At 47.7% G+C, this 18,163-nt stretch overlaps 1 protein-coding gene across 3 annotated transcripts; it reads left to right on the top strand.

Moving 5' to 3' along the window:
- The first annotated feature begins 421 nt into the window (after nucleotides 1–421).
- On the top strand, nucleotides 422–17,696 carry PWWP2B (PWWP domain containing 2B). 3 transcript variants are annotated; one of them, XR_775290.1, is made up of 6 exons: nucleotides 422–2,071; nucleotides 14,360–14,511; nucleotides 14,950–15,084; nucleotides 15,559–15,903; nucleotides 16,404–16,500; nucleotides 16,791–17,696. XR_775290.1 is itself a non-coding variant. In XM_010581939.1 (2 exons), the coding sequence occupies exon 1, from the start codon at nucleotides 512–514 to the stop codon at nucleotides 2,051–2,053; it is 1,542 nt and encodes a 513-aa protein (XP_010580241.1). In that variant the 5' UTR covers nucleotides 422–511; the 3' UTR covers nucleotides 2,054–2,071; nucleotides 14,360–14,936. The 3 variants fall into 3 exon arrangements, 1 of the variants encoding a protein (XP_010580241.1); XR_775289.1 differs by having other exon boundaries at nucleotides 14,950–15,903; XM_010581939.1 differs by lacking the exons at nucleotides 14,950–15,084; nucleotides 15,559–15,903; nucleotides 16,404–16,500; nucleotides 16,791–17,696 and having other exon boundaries at nucleotides 14,360–14,936.
- Nucleotides 17,697–18,163: the final 467 nt, after the last annotated feature.

Genomic DNA, 18,163 nt, shown 5'->3' with positions numbered 1-18,163 from the left:
TCCTCGTGGCTTTACCAGCCTGCTGATAAAATAAACTGCTTTGCGTGATAAAACTTAAAACTTCTTAGAGCAAAACATTTTGCAAGAGTTCATGGAAATAGAGATTTTGATCTCGGTGCCTTTTCTGGTGGAAGAGTAGGACACCTTTCCTAAATTTTGAAATGCTATTATTTTTTTCAGTGGCAGAATTGGCTGCCTTGTCTTAAAAGTCAAGGGAAAATGTTGCGTTCTTAGTATATTGAAGTTGTGGGAGCGGTTGGCTTTTTTTTTTTTGGTTGTGTTTTTTTTTGTTGTTTGTTTTTTTTTTTTTTTAAAGAAACTAGCATGTTTGTTATGCATAGTTTTCCCAGAGAAGCACCTTTCAAACATCCTGACTCTTTGTCTCTTTCCCTCCCTGTCCTTCTCACCCCATTTTAGGTCCGGATTGTTTTGTCTCCCATCCTCCTTTCCCAAGCATGAGGACCCTCCCGCTGACACTTGCGCTAACGGAGTTGCTGATGGCGGAGATGCCATGCAGGGCGAGACAGAGACGCAGCCTGCTGGTGAAAAGCCTCCCAAAGGAAATGGTGATGAGCAAGTACCCCCCCTCCTGCCTCCCCCACCGCCTGGCAGCCTTCCTCCTTACCCCCCCTACTTCGAGGGAGCTCCCTTTCCCCGTCCGCTATGGCTACGGCACACGTACAACCAGTGGGTTCCTCAGCCACCGCCACGGACTATAAAGAGGACGAGGAGGCGTTTATCACGGAATAGAGACCCAGGAAGGCTTATCATGAGCACTATCAGGCTACGGCCAAGACAGGTGCTCTGTGAGAAGTGTAAAAACACTCTGAACCCCGAGGATGCAAACACAGCTAGGCAGAACGCTAAAACCAGGAGGAAGCTGAGCATTCAGGACAAAGAGCAGAAAAAGCACAGTGAGTCCGACTACATGGAGAAAAGGAACAAAAGAGAAAAGAGAGAGGATGACAAGTTTTCTGGGGAACTAGTACATCGAACGCCAGTTATAAAAATATCCTACAGTACTCCACAAGGGAAAGGCGAAGTTGTAAAAATCCCTTCCCGGGTTCATGGCTCAGTCAAACCATTTTGTCCAGAGCGAATATTGCAGAACGGAGGAGAGGACCAAGAGGAGACCAGAGACTCTGAACGGTGTCGAGAAACCAAATGTTTAATGGACAAGTCAGCAGGCAGCCAGCTTGCTTCCATTCCAAAACTGAAGCTTACGCGGCCGGTGCATTCCAGTGCGGATGTCCCACCCCCAAAGATACGGCTGAAGCCCCATCGCATAAATGATGGTCAGAGTGTTTCAATTTATAAGGCAGAACTTATTGACGAAATAAATGTCCTTCAGAGCAGCAGGGAGTCCAATCCTGGCGCATTTTACAATGATGAATCCACAGACAGAAGTTTAGCTGAGATATCTTCAGGGAGTTCAGGTGAAGATGATGACTTCAAAAGATTTCCCCAGGGTAAAGATGGGCATGATAACTTGGCTTTCCTTATGAATTATCGTAAAAGAAAAGCCGATTCTTCTAGTTTATCGGTGTGTAGTAATGACAGTCTAGACGAATCCAAGTCTTCTAGTTCAGAAGTAACATCACCAGAAATGTGTGACTTTTTGCCTGGTGATGATGCATCCGTCTCTTCATCTTCAAAAGATGAGCGTAAAATTGTGCCACCACTAACAGTTAGACTGCATACCCAAAGTGTGTCTAAATGTGTCACAGAAGATGGAAGAACTGTTTCAGTGGGGGATATTGTTTGGGGTAAAATTCATGGTTTTCCATGGTGGCCAGCACGTGTTCTTGACATAAACCTTAGTCAGAAGGAAAACGGAGAACCTTCGTGGCGAGAAGCTAAAGTATCATGGTTTGGTTCTCCAACGACTTCATTCTTATCTGTTTCAAAACTCTCTCCTTTCTCTGAATTTTTCAAACTGAGATTTAATCGCAAGAAGAAAGGGATGTATCGGAAAGCTATCACAGAAGCTGCAAAGGCAGTAGAGCATCTGACTCCAGAAATAAGAGATCTCTTAACACAGTTTGAGACATAACTTTGCCTCCAGTATCAGGTGAGTGCTTGCTGGACTAATGCTTCCTATGAAAAACCTCCTTGTGTTTTTTAATCTACGTTCCACTGTTTGTTTGCATTTGTTTTCCCATAAAAACTGAGGTTGGCAATTGTTAAACCTAAGTGCTTGGCTCTTAGTTGGTGGTGGTAATTTCAGAGGTGAGAAGAACCTTTAGTTCCAAACCTTTGGGGGGACCATGGGAATTGGAGCCCCTACTCCCAGAGGGGAGTACAAAGCAGCTGACATCGTGAGGAAGCAAGCATCACTTGTTCAAAAAGCTAATAAAATGGTAGTCATGTGTTAGCACTGTTTACAGCTAGGATGTGGCAAGTATTGAGGATACTTCATTTGCGTCAAAACTCATCCTGTGTGGCTGGAGGGCTAATAGGTCTGAGACTTTACGTTTCTTTGAAATATCTTTTGGTTCAAAGAACTTAAACCTTTCTTGGAATTGAGATTATATTTATCATACCTAGGTACCGATGCCCAGCAGTTACCCATAACAATAAAGGGCCCTTGGAGGCCCTTTGCTCCCCTACGGTTTCTCCGACCCCTCTGGTATGGATTTCTTATGAAGGCACTTTCTTTATGGCTCTTCAAAATGATTGTACTAAAAGCTGTCTTTAACTGGGAAACAGTATTTCAATATTTCTCACAGCACTTGAGGTTTGGCTTGTGTCTGAAATGTCAGTGCATTGCTGGGGAATGGCCTGGATCATCAAATTAAATTATTTTGGGCTTCGCCTGCAACCTCTTGGTTTGAGGACATAAGGTGGGAACATAAATGTGGGAACTGATTCTTTGTAATGCCTCCACATTTTGCTTTTACTGGAGGGGGATAGTACTCCCTTTCTCACCAAACAGCCAAAACCTTGCCCAGGATCAAAATTTGGTACCTAAAAATACAGGATGCGGTGTGATTGGGATTAGAAATACCATCTGTAATTCCAGTTGATGCTGCCTACTACACTGCCCTCAGTGAAGTCCATGGGAAAAAATCCAGCAACTTGAATAAGATCTAGAATCATTTCACAACCTTCCAGTCGTCACTATCTGGACAAGACCTCATCTGTGATACTGTTAAACAAGGGGAGGGATTAACTTTTTGTCTGAAAACCATGACTAATCATGAGGAAGAGTCTTGTCAAAGCTTTTGCTTTATACAGTGTGGTTCATTATGTTGTCCCTTAAATTTTTCTGCTCTTTTTCATGCTAGAAGGACTGTGTGTATGCAGGCCAGTACTACTCCTGCTGTAGACTGTCTATTCTTCTCTAAGATACTGTAATGCAGTGGGACTACGATGGTCAGTGGTCATGTAATCCTGAGGGGGGAAGAAGGATATTTTTATTTTTTTTCGTACCCTCTGTCATGCTTGAGCGTGATGAAGGACTTGCTTTGCTTGAGTTATTCCATCTCAGCAAGCCTGGCTGCAGTAAATAATCAGAGCGTGGCATATTCATCCTGTGTGCTCAAGGTGTCTGGATGACTGGATGCTCGAGCAAGTAAAGATGTATAACTGCAGCAGCAGCATTTAAGCTTCATCCTTGATCTTGCCCCTTCAAATGCTGCTCAACTCTGGCTGAAGACTTTATTATATCAAGAGCGTTTGGATTGGACCCAAATTCCTATTAGCTAGATCTGGAGTATAAATAAACCTGATGCCCAGAATACACTGTCCTCGCCAGTGAAAGAACTATGGTCAAAATCCATCGCTCCTGTACGAATAGTGCTCTCTTTAAAGGAGCAGGAAAGCTTCATCCTTCTTCTGAACTGTCTTCACTGTGTTTGTATGTGCAGTTTCGGACAGCTTTAGCAGAATGTATGTCATCACCATTACTGGCAGCTCTTGTTGCTGTTATGGCATACCAGCCCACCCAGAGCTCACATCTGGTGGCTTCTGGGCAGGAGAAGGGGCAGGGTGAAGAAGCACCTAATGCTTCAGATCAGTCAGACTGGCCATGCCAGTCAGTCCATGTGGAGTAGGAAAGCGTGTGGCCAAGAGGAGCTCAAAGTCCAGACCTGGAAGTCAAAATGGGAGGATGTTTGCCCAATGACACGTTAGCCTAAGGAAAATGCTGCCTGTTCTTACCAGCAGGACCACTGCAGGTGTGGCGCAAGTGGTAAGACCTGGCCACAAGATGCAGGGTGAAAGGCTGTAGGGCAAGGCATCAAGAAGGAAAAGCAGCACTTGCTCCAGAGGAGACCTGGGTTATTGCAGTCACGGTGGGTATCTGAGCTGTAGGTATGGAGCAGAAGGGGTGGAGCGGGTCTGTAAACTGGGGGAAAGAAGAACATGTTGAGAATGATGAGAAGAAAATGATGGGATGGGATGGATTACACCAGACCCTTCCCTCCCTCTGTATTCTTTGGCCAAACCGCTGTGTGTATATATGGGTATATAGATATATTTAACGCATATAGCCATTTCATTGGCCTCCTTCAGCCGGCTTTCCACAGATGATTTTCTATCTTACATGTGTCTTAAGGTGAGCTGCCAACACCATCTGCCAGTCTGGAGATGACATGATAGTTGGATGAACAACTGCAGTTGCTCAAAACTAGAAAAGCAGAACAAAACAACTTCCAATGTTCTGCATGTCACGTTTACTTAGATTCCTGATTAGACCAGCATGTGTAGTGTTTTGATACATCACTTCTAAAACAACTCCTTATTTCGGAGACTTGCCCTGCACCTAATTCTCTCTGTTCAGGAGGACTGCATTTTATTGTTTTCCTTGAATTTCCCTAAAGTAGAACTGAAATGTTTCCATCAGTTGCTCATCAACTGTTCTTTCCTGAAGGGCATCACTTAAGTTTTCACTAATGTCTGCAATTCCTGAGTCTTAGGACCACAATGACGCTTGAGCTACAGTGAAATATCTGAAAGCTTTGAGGCCTTTTCAAGGCGGTACAACGTGGTATCTGTTGAAGTAGTTTCTAAGAGCAGGCATCTGACTGGTTACATTGCATGTTGCCGCTGTACAATCCGTCGTGCTGACGCTTCACCATCAGCTGCACGGGGGCTTGTTATCGTTAGCACCGAACAAGAACAAGAGTCCAGGAGGTGCCTTCAGCAGCAGCATTTAGCTAACGTCGCTTGTGCTAATCCTGGGCACAGCAGAAGTGTGTGACTGTTGACACTTTCTGCTGTGAAACTTCCCGTCTTCTGGCATGTGATGCTGTTCTGCAAAGCATGGAGGGTAATTACTGGAAAAAACATACAAACAATTCAGGTAATTTGTGGATGCATATGAAACTGGAAGCAATTGGATTTTTTTTTTTAAACTTGGTTTGGGTTGGAAAAGCTGGTATGATCACTTTATGTTTTTTATATTTTGTCCTTGTACTTTTTTTTGCAAAGAATATACTTTATTAAAACCCTGTCATTAACTGACTAGTAAAACAAGGTTTCTGGGAAAACAACAGGCAGACTAGCAGCCCTTAGAACTCAAATTTGTAAGACACTCTGGGTTTAGAGTAGTGCCGGGAGAAAAGTGCCTACTCAGCACCTTCTCACGCTGCTTTGTAGCTTCTGCTTGTGTGTCACGTACAGAGAGCCGCTGTGCACGCTGCCCGTGCCGCGGAGATGTCTGCGCCGTAGCTGGGCGCTCGGCGAGTTATTCCTACCTGGTTTTAAAGCACCAGGCGCTGGCTCACCACCGCTCGTCGTGCTTTTGTGACCGCAGACCTCTGTTGGCAGCAGGCGGCTGTGACCAGACCCAAGGCCCCGGTAGCGCCAGGGTGACGGACGGTGTTACTTCCCCGCCGACCCTGACCGGCTGGTAGGCCGGGTCCCCGTGCTGTCTCGGCAGCCTGATCCGGCACGGTGGGAGCCGGGACGCGGCCCGATCCCTCGCCGTGGCTGCCTTCAGCGCGAAGTGCGAGGAAGGCAGTCGCCCCTAACCCAGAGCGAAGGACGTTTGCCTTTCTCTTAAGGAAGGCCCGTCCGAGGGCCGGCACGCCGGAGCAGCGCTCGCTGGGGCTGCGCCGTCGCGTGTGCTGCTCCTTGGGATCGCTGCGGCCGCTCGCCACCCTCCCCTGCTGCCCGTGGCTGAGAGCTGAAGAGGGGTCCTGGCGCGGCAGAGACGCGGCCGGGGGGCACGGCTCGGCACGCTGCCGCGCGTGCCAGGAGAGGGCCAGAAGAAGCTGAGCCTGATGTTCGGGGAGTCGCAACGGTGTCGCCGGGGATGGACATCTCCAAGCCGTTTGGGTGGACATCACCAAGCCCGGGGCGGTGCTGAGCTCCCGGTGGGAAGCGGTGGCTGCCCGCGCAGCTGAGCTCCCGATGGGCGAGGGGCAGCCCTCCCTCCCCTCCGTCCTCGGGGAGGTGGCTTTGCCTCCCCCGCGTTCCTGCGGCTTCCCCCCCCGCTTCCCTGTGTAACCGCCTGTGAGGCTGCGCTGCGGGCCTGGTTGGGTGCTCGTCATCCGTCACCCATTTTGGCTGCAGGACTCTTGTCTCCGGAGTTGTTTCAGACGGTCAGAAAGTCTTCTGAGAAATGGAGGTGTTGCCCGTGGCGTGCCGAGCATGTGTGTCTCAGCAGGGTCGGTAGGTCCCTGCGTGGGACCTGTGCCGAGAGCCAGTCCTGCGGGCTTTGGCACTCTGGCCTCGACTTTTTTCTTGGGAATAAGAAAATCTCTTGTGCTTTTGCATTTTGCTTGCTGTTGACTTCCATGATAACGTCATATTTAAACTTGCAGCTGCACAAACTTCAGATTCCTCGAGCCAAAGGACTGTTCTTCCCTTGTCTTTCACAGTGATGAGCACCCCAGCTGATTTCTGGTTTTATAACAGCGGGTTTGCTAGCATACCCAGGGCGTTGTGTTCAGCCACCAGAGAGAAATGCGACCGAAGGGCGTGCGATGCAGTGTGCTGAGCACGCTTCTGGTCTGGAGGGGACCCCCCCGCACGGGGCAGGAACGGATCCTTCGGGGCTGGTGTCACACACGGGGCCTTGGGGACAAGCCGCGGCTCCGGCTCTGCCGCAGGCTGGGGCACGGGAGGGAAGGAGACCCGTGTTTCCTAAGGCTGCCCTGTCCCTGCTCCAGGGAACGCATCGTGTGCTGGGATTCAGGGGCTTTTCAAGGAGTGCGTGTTGCTCCAGCCCTGCTGGGTGCTACGGGCATCGGTCCGTGCAGGTTCAGGGCGCTCGGCAGGCTGAGCAAGTCCTGCAGTGCGCCAAGGCTGGGTCTCTCCTCCTGCTCTGTGATCCTCTGAATGGCTCCTCATGACAGATCTCCCCTCCCTGCCCACAGCCCTTTCATGCAGTAAAACCTTTTATAAAAAAACCTGCTTGTAGATTTCCGTATACATCTCTGCATGTAACAAGTTTACAGTATGTATATTCATTTGCTTTTTCAGTCTGGAACATCCTTTATTCTTCATCCCTCTCTTTCTCCCCTCTACCCCCAAGCTGTGGCTGTGGGACCATTAAACTTGAAAATACTGGCTTTTGAAGGTTTTAATTTTACTGCTATTAGCTTAATAGACCCTCAGTATCAGTATACTTGGCCATTCATCACAAAAAGCACACTGCTACTATGTACAGCAAAATCAAAGCTTATTGCATACTTGCTATATATAGTAAGCTCTAACGTAAAATTTGGAACATTGGGTTATGACTTCACCTTCAAAGATGTTCAGGGCTTTGTATGTGCATGTAGCCAGTACTGCTTGCCAGCAGTTTATGAAGCAACATAAATCACTCTTCTTTTTCCTTTTACCTCTTCTCTTCTGCTCTACCGGTGGCACAAAAAGGTTATATAACTTTATATAAAAAGTCATGGTGGTGATTGCTGTGATAGCTAAATTTTTAAAAACACCTGCCTGGTCACGTGAAATATTTCAGCCCAGAAGATGGATGCTTGAGATTTTTCTTGGCCTGGTTTCTAGATGGTTCAGTCAACTAAAACCAAGCATCCAACTTAATTACTGTTTCTCAGTCTTCCTTCAAACAGCTTGGAGTCAGCGTCTCTGCATACTAATACGAAGTAGGAGAACAAGTCTATTTTAGACTGCATTGCATATTTGTGTGCCCCAGCGCTGGATGTCTGGAGCTGCGTGTCTGGTGGCATCCCGCTGATTTCCCTGTTCCTGAAAGCACTTGCACATTTGGCTTGTGACCATCGCGACTGCATTTGGAGACATCTAGATCCGTGCTGCTTCTCCTTGTTTGTGCCATCTGTTGCCCCTCTTTCCCTCCACTCTCTGCTCCCAGGCGTATTTTTTGGAAATGCCAGCAGGCCATACATTGTGCTATTTCTAACAGCACACGAGCTGCACAGATGCCTAAGAATGCGATCTGCTTACGTGAGCTGTAACTTCAGCTGCCGAAGGAGATTTGTATCAACCGAAGGGCTTAACAACTCTCTTGGAAGCAGAGCAAGCTGCCCTCTGGACTGAGGGTCTCCGAGCCCCATCTGGAGCTTTAGGCATCTGCTAGTTGCGCTGCCCAAGTGTGCCCGCGGTGAGCACAGAGGGTGGGTGTCCCTCTGTGGTGTCTCTGCCCTGCTGTGGGCTTGGTGCTGGTTGGTTCTGTGCAGGAGCAGGGTCTGTGCCGGGGGCTCGGGCGACGGGTGCTTTCAGTGGAGTGTGCTGGGGGCCAGGCTCTGCAGAGCAGCCCCATCTGCACCGCTGCTTACTGGGGCGAGAGACAGGCTGCGTCTACGTGGTGAGGAGAGATGTCTGGACAAAGAGCCTGGAAACTTGTTTCCTTGAAGACTTTTACAAATAATGTAAAAATGAGATTTCTCTAGCTTTTTCTGGATTGCATTTATTTACTGGTTTGGTTTTTAAAGTCAAATGGGGGTGTCTAAAGCTGTGGGTACAATTCACCTTTTCACACCAAGCACAGCGAGTTTGGCAGGGTGGGACCTCAGGCAGAGGCTGACATGCGGTTTGGAGTGAGCAGCGCGGGTCAGCCGAAGGGGTAAAGCCTTTACTGAGGGAGTCCTCTTGCCTCTCTGGGTAAGGCTCAAGAGTTCATCCTACTTCTGTTCGGGTTAAGCAGATGTTTGCAAAGTATTGAGCACCTCCAAGTTGCATGTACAGAACAGCTACTTTGGGCCAAGAAGGAATAGGGGGTTTGTTTTTTGAAACTTGGGGATAGCTCTCTGTAGAGAAGGGTGCTTGTTACTCTGAAGGAGAGGAATGAATGAGATCTTCATGGAATAGCCATGCATTGTTAATGCCACATGCAGCTGCTTGGCTTGTGAGGCCTGGTGACACAATAGGGTGAAACAGATAGTTCCCATTTTAATGTTTAGGTGTGAAAGGTAGGACTTTGAACCCCCAAATCGATGTGAAGATCCTTGAATGTTGAAAAACCTGCAAACTGTTGTTTTTCAGCCTTGATACGTGTTTTGTTTTTTCCCTAAGTACCCATTGCTGACACTGGGATCAAGGTGAATAGGAGTGTGTGGGCTGAGTGACAAACTCTGACTTCTGCCTCATAAAAGACTCAAGGAAGCTACTAGCCTGTATCCTGCAAACTAGATGAGGATGAGCTGGTGCCTGGTTTATTTTTTTTTAAGTCTGCTTGATGCATCTGTTTTGCACCCTGTGTGTACCTTTACAGAATACGTGGGCTTTGCATTAGCTGGTTTATGAACGCTCGCACATCCTGAGATTACGTACATCTGAAATAGGCTTCTCGTGTCTGGCAGTGATGACAGAGATGGGGCTTAATACCTTGACTTGTGGAGTGCTTGTGCTCTTCATACCTACAGTCCCTGCACCCCAAATCTCCAGCTCTTCAGTCAGTTGGAAAGTGCGCTCTCGCTTCTCCTGGTGCCACCTCTGCCCCGGAGCAGGAGCAGCGTGGGATCCTGCCGCGCACAACCGGCGGCGATGTCCGTCTGGCGTGCGAGGGCAAGGGCTGTGTCGCCCACCCGTCTTTGTGCTCCGGTCCCTGTGGATGTGGCACGGAGCGAAGGTCCACCTGCGGCTCCTCTGCCTGTGGAAGCGAATGTGACTCATCTCATATTAGCAAGAGGGTCACAAACGCTCTCTGGCGTGTTGTGCCTGAGCCTTTCCCACACAAACTCCATCAGCTGCCCTGCATTAATCATATAATCATCTCTTGGTCACTGGGGATGCATGTCTCTCTGGAAGGGAGGAGCAGGGCATTTTTTTAATGAAAGCTTTTTTCATTAAGTTGATTAATTTCTGAAGGAGTGAATGCTTTTAACTGACATACCAGTTTCTGTTTAATCTGCATGAGGTTCTTGCTATTGTAGGATCAGACAGACTTGTTTTCTTTATAAAGCATATTTCCTGTGTGCTCTCTGCAGTTGAAGAAATGAATTGTAGCAAAATTACTGGCTTAACTTCCTTTATGAATGATGACTTGCTCTATTTTGATTCAAGCCAATAACTTAAGCCTTTTCTTCATGCAGAAAGCAACCTTTTCTAAAAGCAGAAAACCCCCGAACCCCATACAGGATTTTTCATAGAGATGCTCGGATGATAGAGTTTAATATTGGAGAACATAGCTGCCAGCCTGTTCAAGTCAGCTGGATACTGGTGCCATGGGAGTTGGAGACGGTTCTAAAACCCTGTTCAGCAGGTCGGGGACGGGGCTCCCAGCTGCAATCCAGTAACCCCCACCAACCCCAGCCCTCGTCCCGCAGTAGGAAAGCATGGGAAGGAAGGACTTTTCCTGGACCGCTGCCAGCAGTGCCCTTTCTGCCCTTCCCCTCGCCTTCTGCTGGCGACTCTGGCTGTTAAGCAGGTACCGTCTTTAGAAACGAAGCCCTGTGGGAGCCACTGAGCTGCCTGTCAGAGGTCTTCTGGGTCCCCTGGCCCCCGTCCCTCCTCCTCAGGGCTGCGGGAAGGTACGACCGCTTGATCCTTCTGAGCTTGAGCCAGGGCTGCCGTGCTGCCCTTCCCCCAAGGGGACATGTCTGGAAGAAGACTGATTGGCGATGCTTAATTGCGGCCTGCTGTTAATTGCATTATCATTAGAAAATATTCCTCAGAATAAGCTGCTTGGATGGAGAACATGAGCAGGCTTCTTGCTGCCGTTGCTTCCCAACCTGCCAGGATGGGCAGGGTAACCGGGGCTTGTGCCGCTCGCAGGGCTGCGACAGCGGAGGGTTTCAGCACTGCAGCACTCTGGGGCTTTCCAGAGAAACCGTCTGAAGGAGACGGTTCCGAACTCCAGCTCGGGCAGGCACACGTGTCTCTTGGTCCTCCCCTGGAGCTAGTCTGTGAGCGTCTGCTGGTGGTGGCGGTGCAGCCCTGGACGCCCAGCAGCACACCAGTACACACAGGAACCCCTTCGGTGCCGCTCCTGGTACTCTCACGAAGGCAGAAGGTGCGGGGACCGGGGTGCTCCCCGTGCCGCAGAGGGGGTACTAGGGGTATCCAGTACTTGTGTCACCTGCAGGGTCCCCTGAGCGGGGCTGTGGGCAGAGCTGGCGTGAGCAGGGTCCCCACGCATCAGCACACTCAGGACGTGATGTTCTCGGAAGATAAACCAGTTTTCTGCACTCTGTGGCAACTGTTAAATCTGAATTTGTGAATGGCTTTATTTGATCCAAAACTTCATTTATTTTTGTAATGAATAAGCGCTTGGCTTCAGGAGAGCTTTGTTGGCTTTCCTTTTGACATGCAGCTTAGCATGCAGGCTGCTAGATCGTGCCGTTGTCCTGAGTCAGTCAGTCTGTTATGTATTCATTACTCATACGTGTATCAAGGCTACAGCAATGTCCAGAATGTAGCATTTAAGCTGCTGCTCCATCTTGAAGGTTGTTTTTTTTAACAGAAATCTGAAGTTTTCCAGCGACAGAGCGAGAAAGTACGAGTGACTGTTGCTGTGTTGCTCCTCCTGAGCGCATGTTGAAAACTCCTGGGTCAGCTCAGGAGGTTGCTTAAAACAGACACCTGAGCTCTCACGGGGGTGGCCTCTGCCCCCTGGCCGAGCCTGGGCTGCGGACCTCTGTGTTTCCAGGCCGGGGACAAGCGCCCATCTGTCTGCGGGCGCTCGGAGCTGAGCAGGGTGTGAGATTTGGACATTTCACGACGTGGAGCATCAGCTGTTTTAAAGCAGTTTGCCGTTTTGCTGGTAGCACCAACTTTCTGCTCCCAGAGGAGAGAATCCCTGATCTTTGCCCCCAGGTAATCTCAGTGAGCAGCTGCAGTTTGGCCTCATCCCTGTCCCTGCGATGGGGCAGCCTCTGCCTTTGCACTGGCCTTCACTGGGAGGTTGTTTGACTTCGGGCTTCTGTTGTGATGCTTCCTTCCTCCAAGTGTGAAAATCGCAAAGAATAAAACTGGCCTGAGGGCTTGCTGTTAACCTCAACAAGGAAATGCATTTTTCTTCTGTTTAGACTAAATATTCTCAATCTGTAATCTGTCTCTAAAGGGTCAGGTTTTTGCAAAAAGCATTTGAGGGATATTCTGCCAGGTCTGTAGACCTCACTAAGGCTCTGGCAGATGTAAGATAATAAGCCTGCAAGTGAGTTTGTTGTGTGCTTTTGAAAATCTCACCATACATCAGAAGGCAAATGAATAGATTCTCCTGCAAGATTAAGTATAAATGTATACTCTGTCAACTGTAGGTAATAGAGCCTTGTTGTGAGACGTCCAAGTTTCTTAGGAGCAGGGTGATTCTGCTAAATGCTAAAGGAGTTTATGAAAGCTGATTGCAGTCCTCTGGAATATAGGTTTTAGGGCAGATGTTCATGGTGTGTTGAATCAGCTCTTTGATGTCTCAATTGTATGGGCAATACAGAAGATCATTCTGGATGCTGAGTCTGGGCAAATCAGTGTCGCTTTTGGTTCCATGCCTGCAGAAGAGGTGCCGCTGTGTTTTTAGCAGCGTTGGAAATGTGATAATCTTCCTGTGTTTGGTGTTGGTGTTCTTGGTTTATTGTGCTCTGTATTTGTAAGTCGCAAACCTCAACTGTGAGGGGTTTTTAAAGGTCTTTGATCTTTTGCTTCATAGCATTAATCCTGTTTGTCAGGAACACAGATTTGAGCCTGTGTGTCCTGCAGTTCTGACTCGGCCACGTTAGTTGATTTGGCACGGACGTGTGTTGGGGCTGGTCAGACTTTTGAACTGGCTCAAACTGAATTGCACTTGAAGTGTGGTGCAGTGATGCTTTTGCAGTTGAAAAGTCTAAGTGCAGATCTCCATGCCATTTTTTCATTCATTTATGTATCACTGTTTCATGTGTCTTCATTTCTTCACTTGATCTTGAAGACGAATCGATCCTCCCTTTGAACTCTTTTAAGGCCTCCACTCCGTAAACGTGACTTACAGGGCTGGTGCAAGTACCTCTGGCATGCAGGGGTACAGATGAGGGCTTTTCTCTTCTGTAGTTTTTTGTTTTGATGGGCACATCCCTCTCCAGTAGACGCATCTTTTCAAGCCTGTCATCTGCCCTTAGTCTGGCTGGTATCTGTCGAGAAGGCCAGATGACAGCAGTCTAACACATCAAGCGTGGGCAGCTTCGTTACCTTTTGGTAGCTGCGATTTGGAGTGTGTGGTTTTGGACTTCTGAATTCAGAACAAGCATCTCGCGTGCTCCTCTTGCCCGAAGGCTGGTCAGTCGTGCTCTGCATCTGCCTTCGGACGGCTGCATGGGGGGGGAGCACCGCGCGGTCCTTCGAGAGACACCGGCCATCCCAAGGGCTCCGCAGTGCTGCCGCGGCACACACGTGCTTCTGCAGCCTGAAACGAGCAGTGGTCCGGCATGGGAGGGGGAGCCCCTGGAGGGTGGGGGGTCCGAGAGGGAGCGGGGCTGTCTTTTCCCTCCGGAGGCAGAGTGAGAAGGCGGCGTGGCTGCTCTCCCTCTTCATCAGCGCGTGACTGGGGCACTGCGGCAGCAGTCCATGTCTTGAGCGGTTGCAGGTACTTAGAAAAGCTTCTGTACGGCTTGCTCTCGAGGGGAAAATAATCCTATTTTATAGATTGTGTTTGAAAAGTGGAGGCAGATGTTCTTCACGTGGCGCTCTCTGTAGGGACTTGTGGCAGATTAACCTACAGTAACCCACCCTGAATGGGGACTTAGACGTCTTTAAGCGAGAGACTAAAGATTTATTATCATCACTGAAATTCATATCATGTCTATCTTGGAGAAAATTCCTGCTCTTACTTTGGGTTTGTTAACTTGATGAGTTTCTTCCAAAGCTGTAGCTGCTGCTGGTTTTGCCTGCCAGGCCAGCTGGGAGCAGGAGAATTCCTGGCTATATTTAGAGGACACCCAGAGCGTGTGCCTCGCCACTAATGCTGGTCCGTTCCATGCTGCCTGCAGTAACCTCTCCCTCTTTTACTTTCTTCAAGGTAACAGAAGATAAGAGCACAGCTGTTCTCCTAGAGGGTCACGAAGTCTGTAAACATCCTGACACGCTCCCCAGGAGAATCTGGAGGTTGCCGTGCGCATGGCAGGAGGACAAGTTTCCTTGTCAGATTGCACTGCTTTTCATCTGGGACAGGTGACAGGCACCGGGACTTGGAGTTAGGTGGCTCTTCTGGTGTGAGGCTGGCAGGAAAGTCTTAAGGATATCTTACCCTAGAATGAAAACTTGACAAGTCATACAGCAATGAACTAGGAGAACAGCAAAAACCACACCTTGGAATGTATTTATTACTTAAAAGTTAGCTATTCTTGATAAAATCCCAAAAATTATTGCTGCTGCTTATTTTACTTACAGATTTCACACACTTGTTAATTTTAAAGCTACCAAACTTTTACTCAATACTGTACTCTGAGAAATGTAATTGGAGCAGGACATGCAATAGAATGAAATCATTGTAGTGTCTTAAGTACAATGGACTCACTTTTGTGTCTATTAAAACTTGGAAAATGTGCAACATATAACTATGTGGCTGTCATTGCATATGGTAAAGCTTTTTCTTGTCATCTACTGCAGAGCTGAGAGAATCAATGTTTTGAAAAGCAGTCACCTGGTAACTTGGATGGGTTTGTGTCCTAAATGCGTGCTTTCTTAAGTCACCTGAAACAGCAGGCAGCACAGCCTTGGCTTGCTCATGCTGCATGCGTAGAGGTAGGTAGTTAGCCTGATGGCTCCAACTGGAGAATGAGTTAACGTTTTGAACTAACTTTTGTGTTCACACCTAGTCAACGAGTGTAATTTAAGGCCCCTTGAACACACCTTGTTGGATAGAAAGGATCTTCATCCTTACACATGACCAGGAATGATTAGCAGTCTTTAAAAAACAGAAAACAAACAGCCTATAGCTTTTGTACCAAATTTAGAGTACAAATGGTTTACAAACTAAAGTGGCCTATAAACAAGCTTTTGAAACTGCATCGGTTATTTTTTTTGGTTTTGCATTAGTCTAGCTTTCTCTTGGATTCTGTCAGTCTAGAAACATTGATTTGTGGTAATCTGTTGCTTCTGATGCTGGAGAAAATGGTTCACTCCTAGGTGAAATGTTGTCTGCATGTAGAAGATTGCCTTTGAGCTACCGGATCGTTGCACAGATTCTGCTTCCTGTTTGTTCTTAATCTGTTGCAGCAAACATTGTGATGAACTATTGTCGAATTAGAAGAGCAAGCGGATCGGAAAACATACAAGCTCGTGTTTTCCTGGTTCATGCCGGTTCATATTGTGGTCTTTTGAATGTCAGCAAGAGAGGTCAGAGCTTCCCTTTTCTGTTTAACAACAGCAAAGTTTAACAAGAAGAGTTCAACAGCAGAAAAACCCTTCTGCTGAGTCTCAGTAAGAGCATACAATGAGTCAAATATGTTTCCCTTAAAACAGTTGGAAGACTGTGGTATAAAACATGCAAACTAAAATGCAGTGCTGAAATAGGACATCTGTGTCCCAAGACTGATTTTGGCCACCTCTGCAAACAAATCAGTAAGCTTCCTGTTTTCCAAAAATAAGTGTAAAAAGGACAGCAGTATATAGCGAAGGAATGTGTTCCTGCACCTTGTGTAAAGCCTTTATGAAGCAGTTGTTTACCTGGGCATCCACTTTGCCCATCTCCAGAGCAGACTACTTGGCTGGCAAAGATGCTCTTGTGCAGTGAGTACTCCCACTCATGGAGAAAACAGTTCTACCTTTCTTAGCCCCTGTCTGTCTGTCTTCAGGAGTTTCTTTGTGGGTTTTTTTCTAGCAACTTCTCAAGCTAGGCCTAGGGTTAGCTGATGGCTATGTGAGGTAGTTTTTGTGTTTTCTGCTCACACAGTTCTTTATTGTACGAAATCCCTGCCAAAAAGTGTTGCCAAGCCTTTTGGCTGTAGCATTACAGCAGTTAGCTGAAGGGAGTTACAAGCAGCCTTCTGTTCATTTAAAAAATAAAATTTAAAAAAAGGCAAAACAAAAATAACTAAGCCCCCACTCCCCCATGCTTTCAGGAAGAGCGCTTGTCTACTCCCATCTCTAGTGAAGGGCTGCTCCTGCCTGCATGTGGAAAGGCTGCTCTGTGGTTGAAGGAGATGCCAAGAACAACAGGTAAGTCCCGGCCGCTTTCCTGAGAAGGCTCGCAGATGTCACTCAAGTCCCGTGAACAGGCAGAAATGTCCGTAAGACCAGGCATTCAGTCTCTGCTGGGTGTGAGAGAGAGTTACGATACCTCAGACTTGGGGCCACTGATTTTCTCTAGGCTTAGGACCTGAAACGGATTGAGAAAGTAAGCTCAAGTCCAGCGTCCGTCCTCTGATGTTGGATGTGGTCCCCGGGATGGAGTTGTTTAAGAGGGGATGTCCAAGATTTTTTTTCCCCATGATAATTTTGCTCTGCAGGAAAACCCCTGGTGCACATAAGCATCCTCTGCCAGATGTTTAACTGTACAGTGGAACTCTGTCTGCCTTCTGCTTCTGCCTTGATAATCACTGTCGTCTCGTGCCCTCGGAGCAGCGGTTGTGCTCCTCAGTGCTGATGGAGGAGTACCTGGTATCCCTGCAAGAAACCTTCCCGGTCTTCCCTTGCCGGTTGCTGTGTTTTGCTAGTCCCCTGTCACCAAGGGCGCAGCTCCTGCTGTCCTTACACCTGGATGCATGGTGACATTCCTGACATTGCTGGGCCCTTTAGAAAGCAAACAACTGGCTTTTACTGCCTGAAAGTCCTTGCCAATGCAGAGGTAAAGGGAAAAGTGTCAGCATTTCAAGCTCGCCAGGTCGTGTGTCAGCAGCAGGAAGGTTAGAGAACTGGTTTGCTGCCATTTTCTGCCAGGAGGGCTGGGGAGGGACCCTCCTCCAAAGAGGACTGGAAGGTTGCATGTGCTGGGACTCCTTTTTTTTGTCTTTTACCTTTGTGATGCCAGGTGGCCTGACACACGTGTGTCTGTTAGCACCAGCTTAATGAAGCAGACGAGTGAAGCTTAAGCACTGCGGGTGAGTCACCAAATTTTTGCCACTTTTACTAAGAACTGCAACGGAGAGTTTCAGTAAAAACATGGTAACGGAGAAAATAGTGCTTAGGTGGCATGCGAGTGGATTGGACACCGGGGTCCTCTGAATCAGTGGCTCAGTGCCAGAGGTAGGTTTATACACCAGCCTTAAACAGTATCCCAGCAAAAAGCACAACTTTGGATCTGCGTATGGGAGCTAAAGGAGTTGGCTCACTTCTTCAGTGAAAAGATGATTCTTCGGTTTTGGCAAGGCTTAAAGCAAAAATCTTGTAACAAATTGCTTTTTTCGCCTTGGCCATTATGCAGGTAAATGAAAATAATTTCTCAGCAAATGCAAAAGCATAAACCAAGAGCACAGTGACGTTTCATTTCTTAACTGATTTTAAAAAGCTAATGTCGAAGTTTCTAAATGTCATTTTTAATAATGTGAAGTTTGAATGGCTTACTTTAGTCTTCTATTATGTCAGAGGAAAAGCTCCGTTGGGTTAAAACCTAAATGGGAATGTTCAGGAATAGTACGTGGTCTTTAGTATTCTCTGTAATAGGTTCTGTGCTGCCCATTGAACATCATTAGCAGATCCCTATGTGCTGTGAAATTTCACTTTTTGTTCCATTTTTAAGGTTTTTCTCCTTATACTTTTAAAACTTGAGCATGGCTTTAGGAAATTGTGGGCTTTTTTCAGTCCATTTCAATTCTTGTTACACTGAAGGCTTATTATAGTCTCCGCTGCTCCGCACTGTGGTTTTGGGGGTTTCCTCCTGAAC

Source organism: Haliaeetus leucocephalus, unplaced genomic scaffold, assembly GCF_000737465.1.
Source record: "Haliaeetus leucocephalus isolate CR32 unplaced genomic scaffold, Haliaeetus_leucocephalus-4.0 Scaffold830, whole genome shotgun sequence".
NCBI classification, from domain to species: domain Eukaryota; kingdom Metazoa; phylum Chordata; class Aves; order Accipitriformes; family Accipitridae; genus Haliaeetus; species Haliaeetus leucocephalus.
This window is presented reverse-complemented; position numbering and strand designations above follow the sequence as displayed.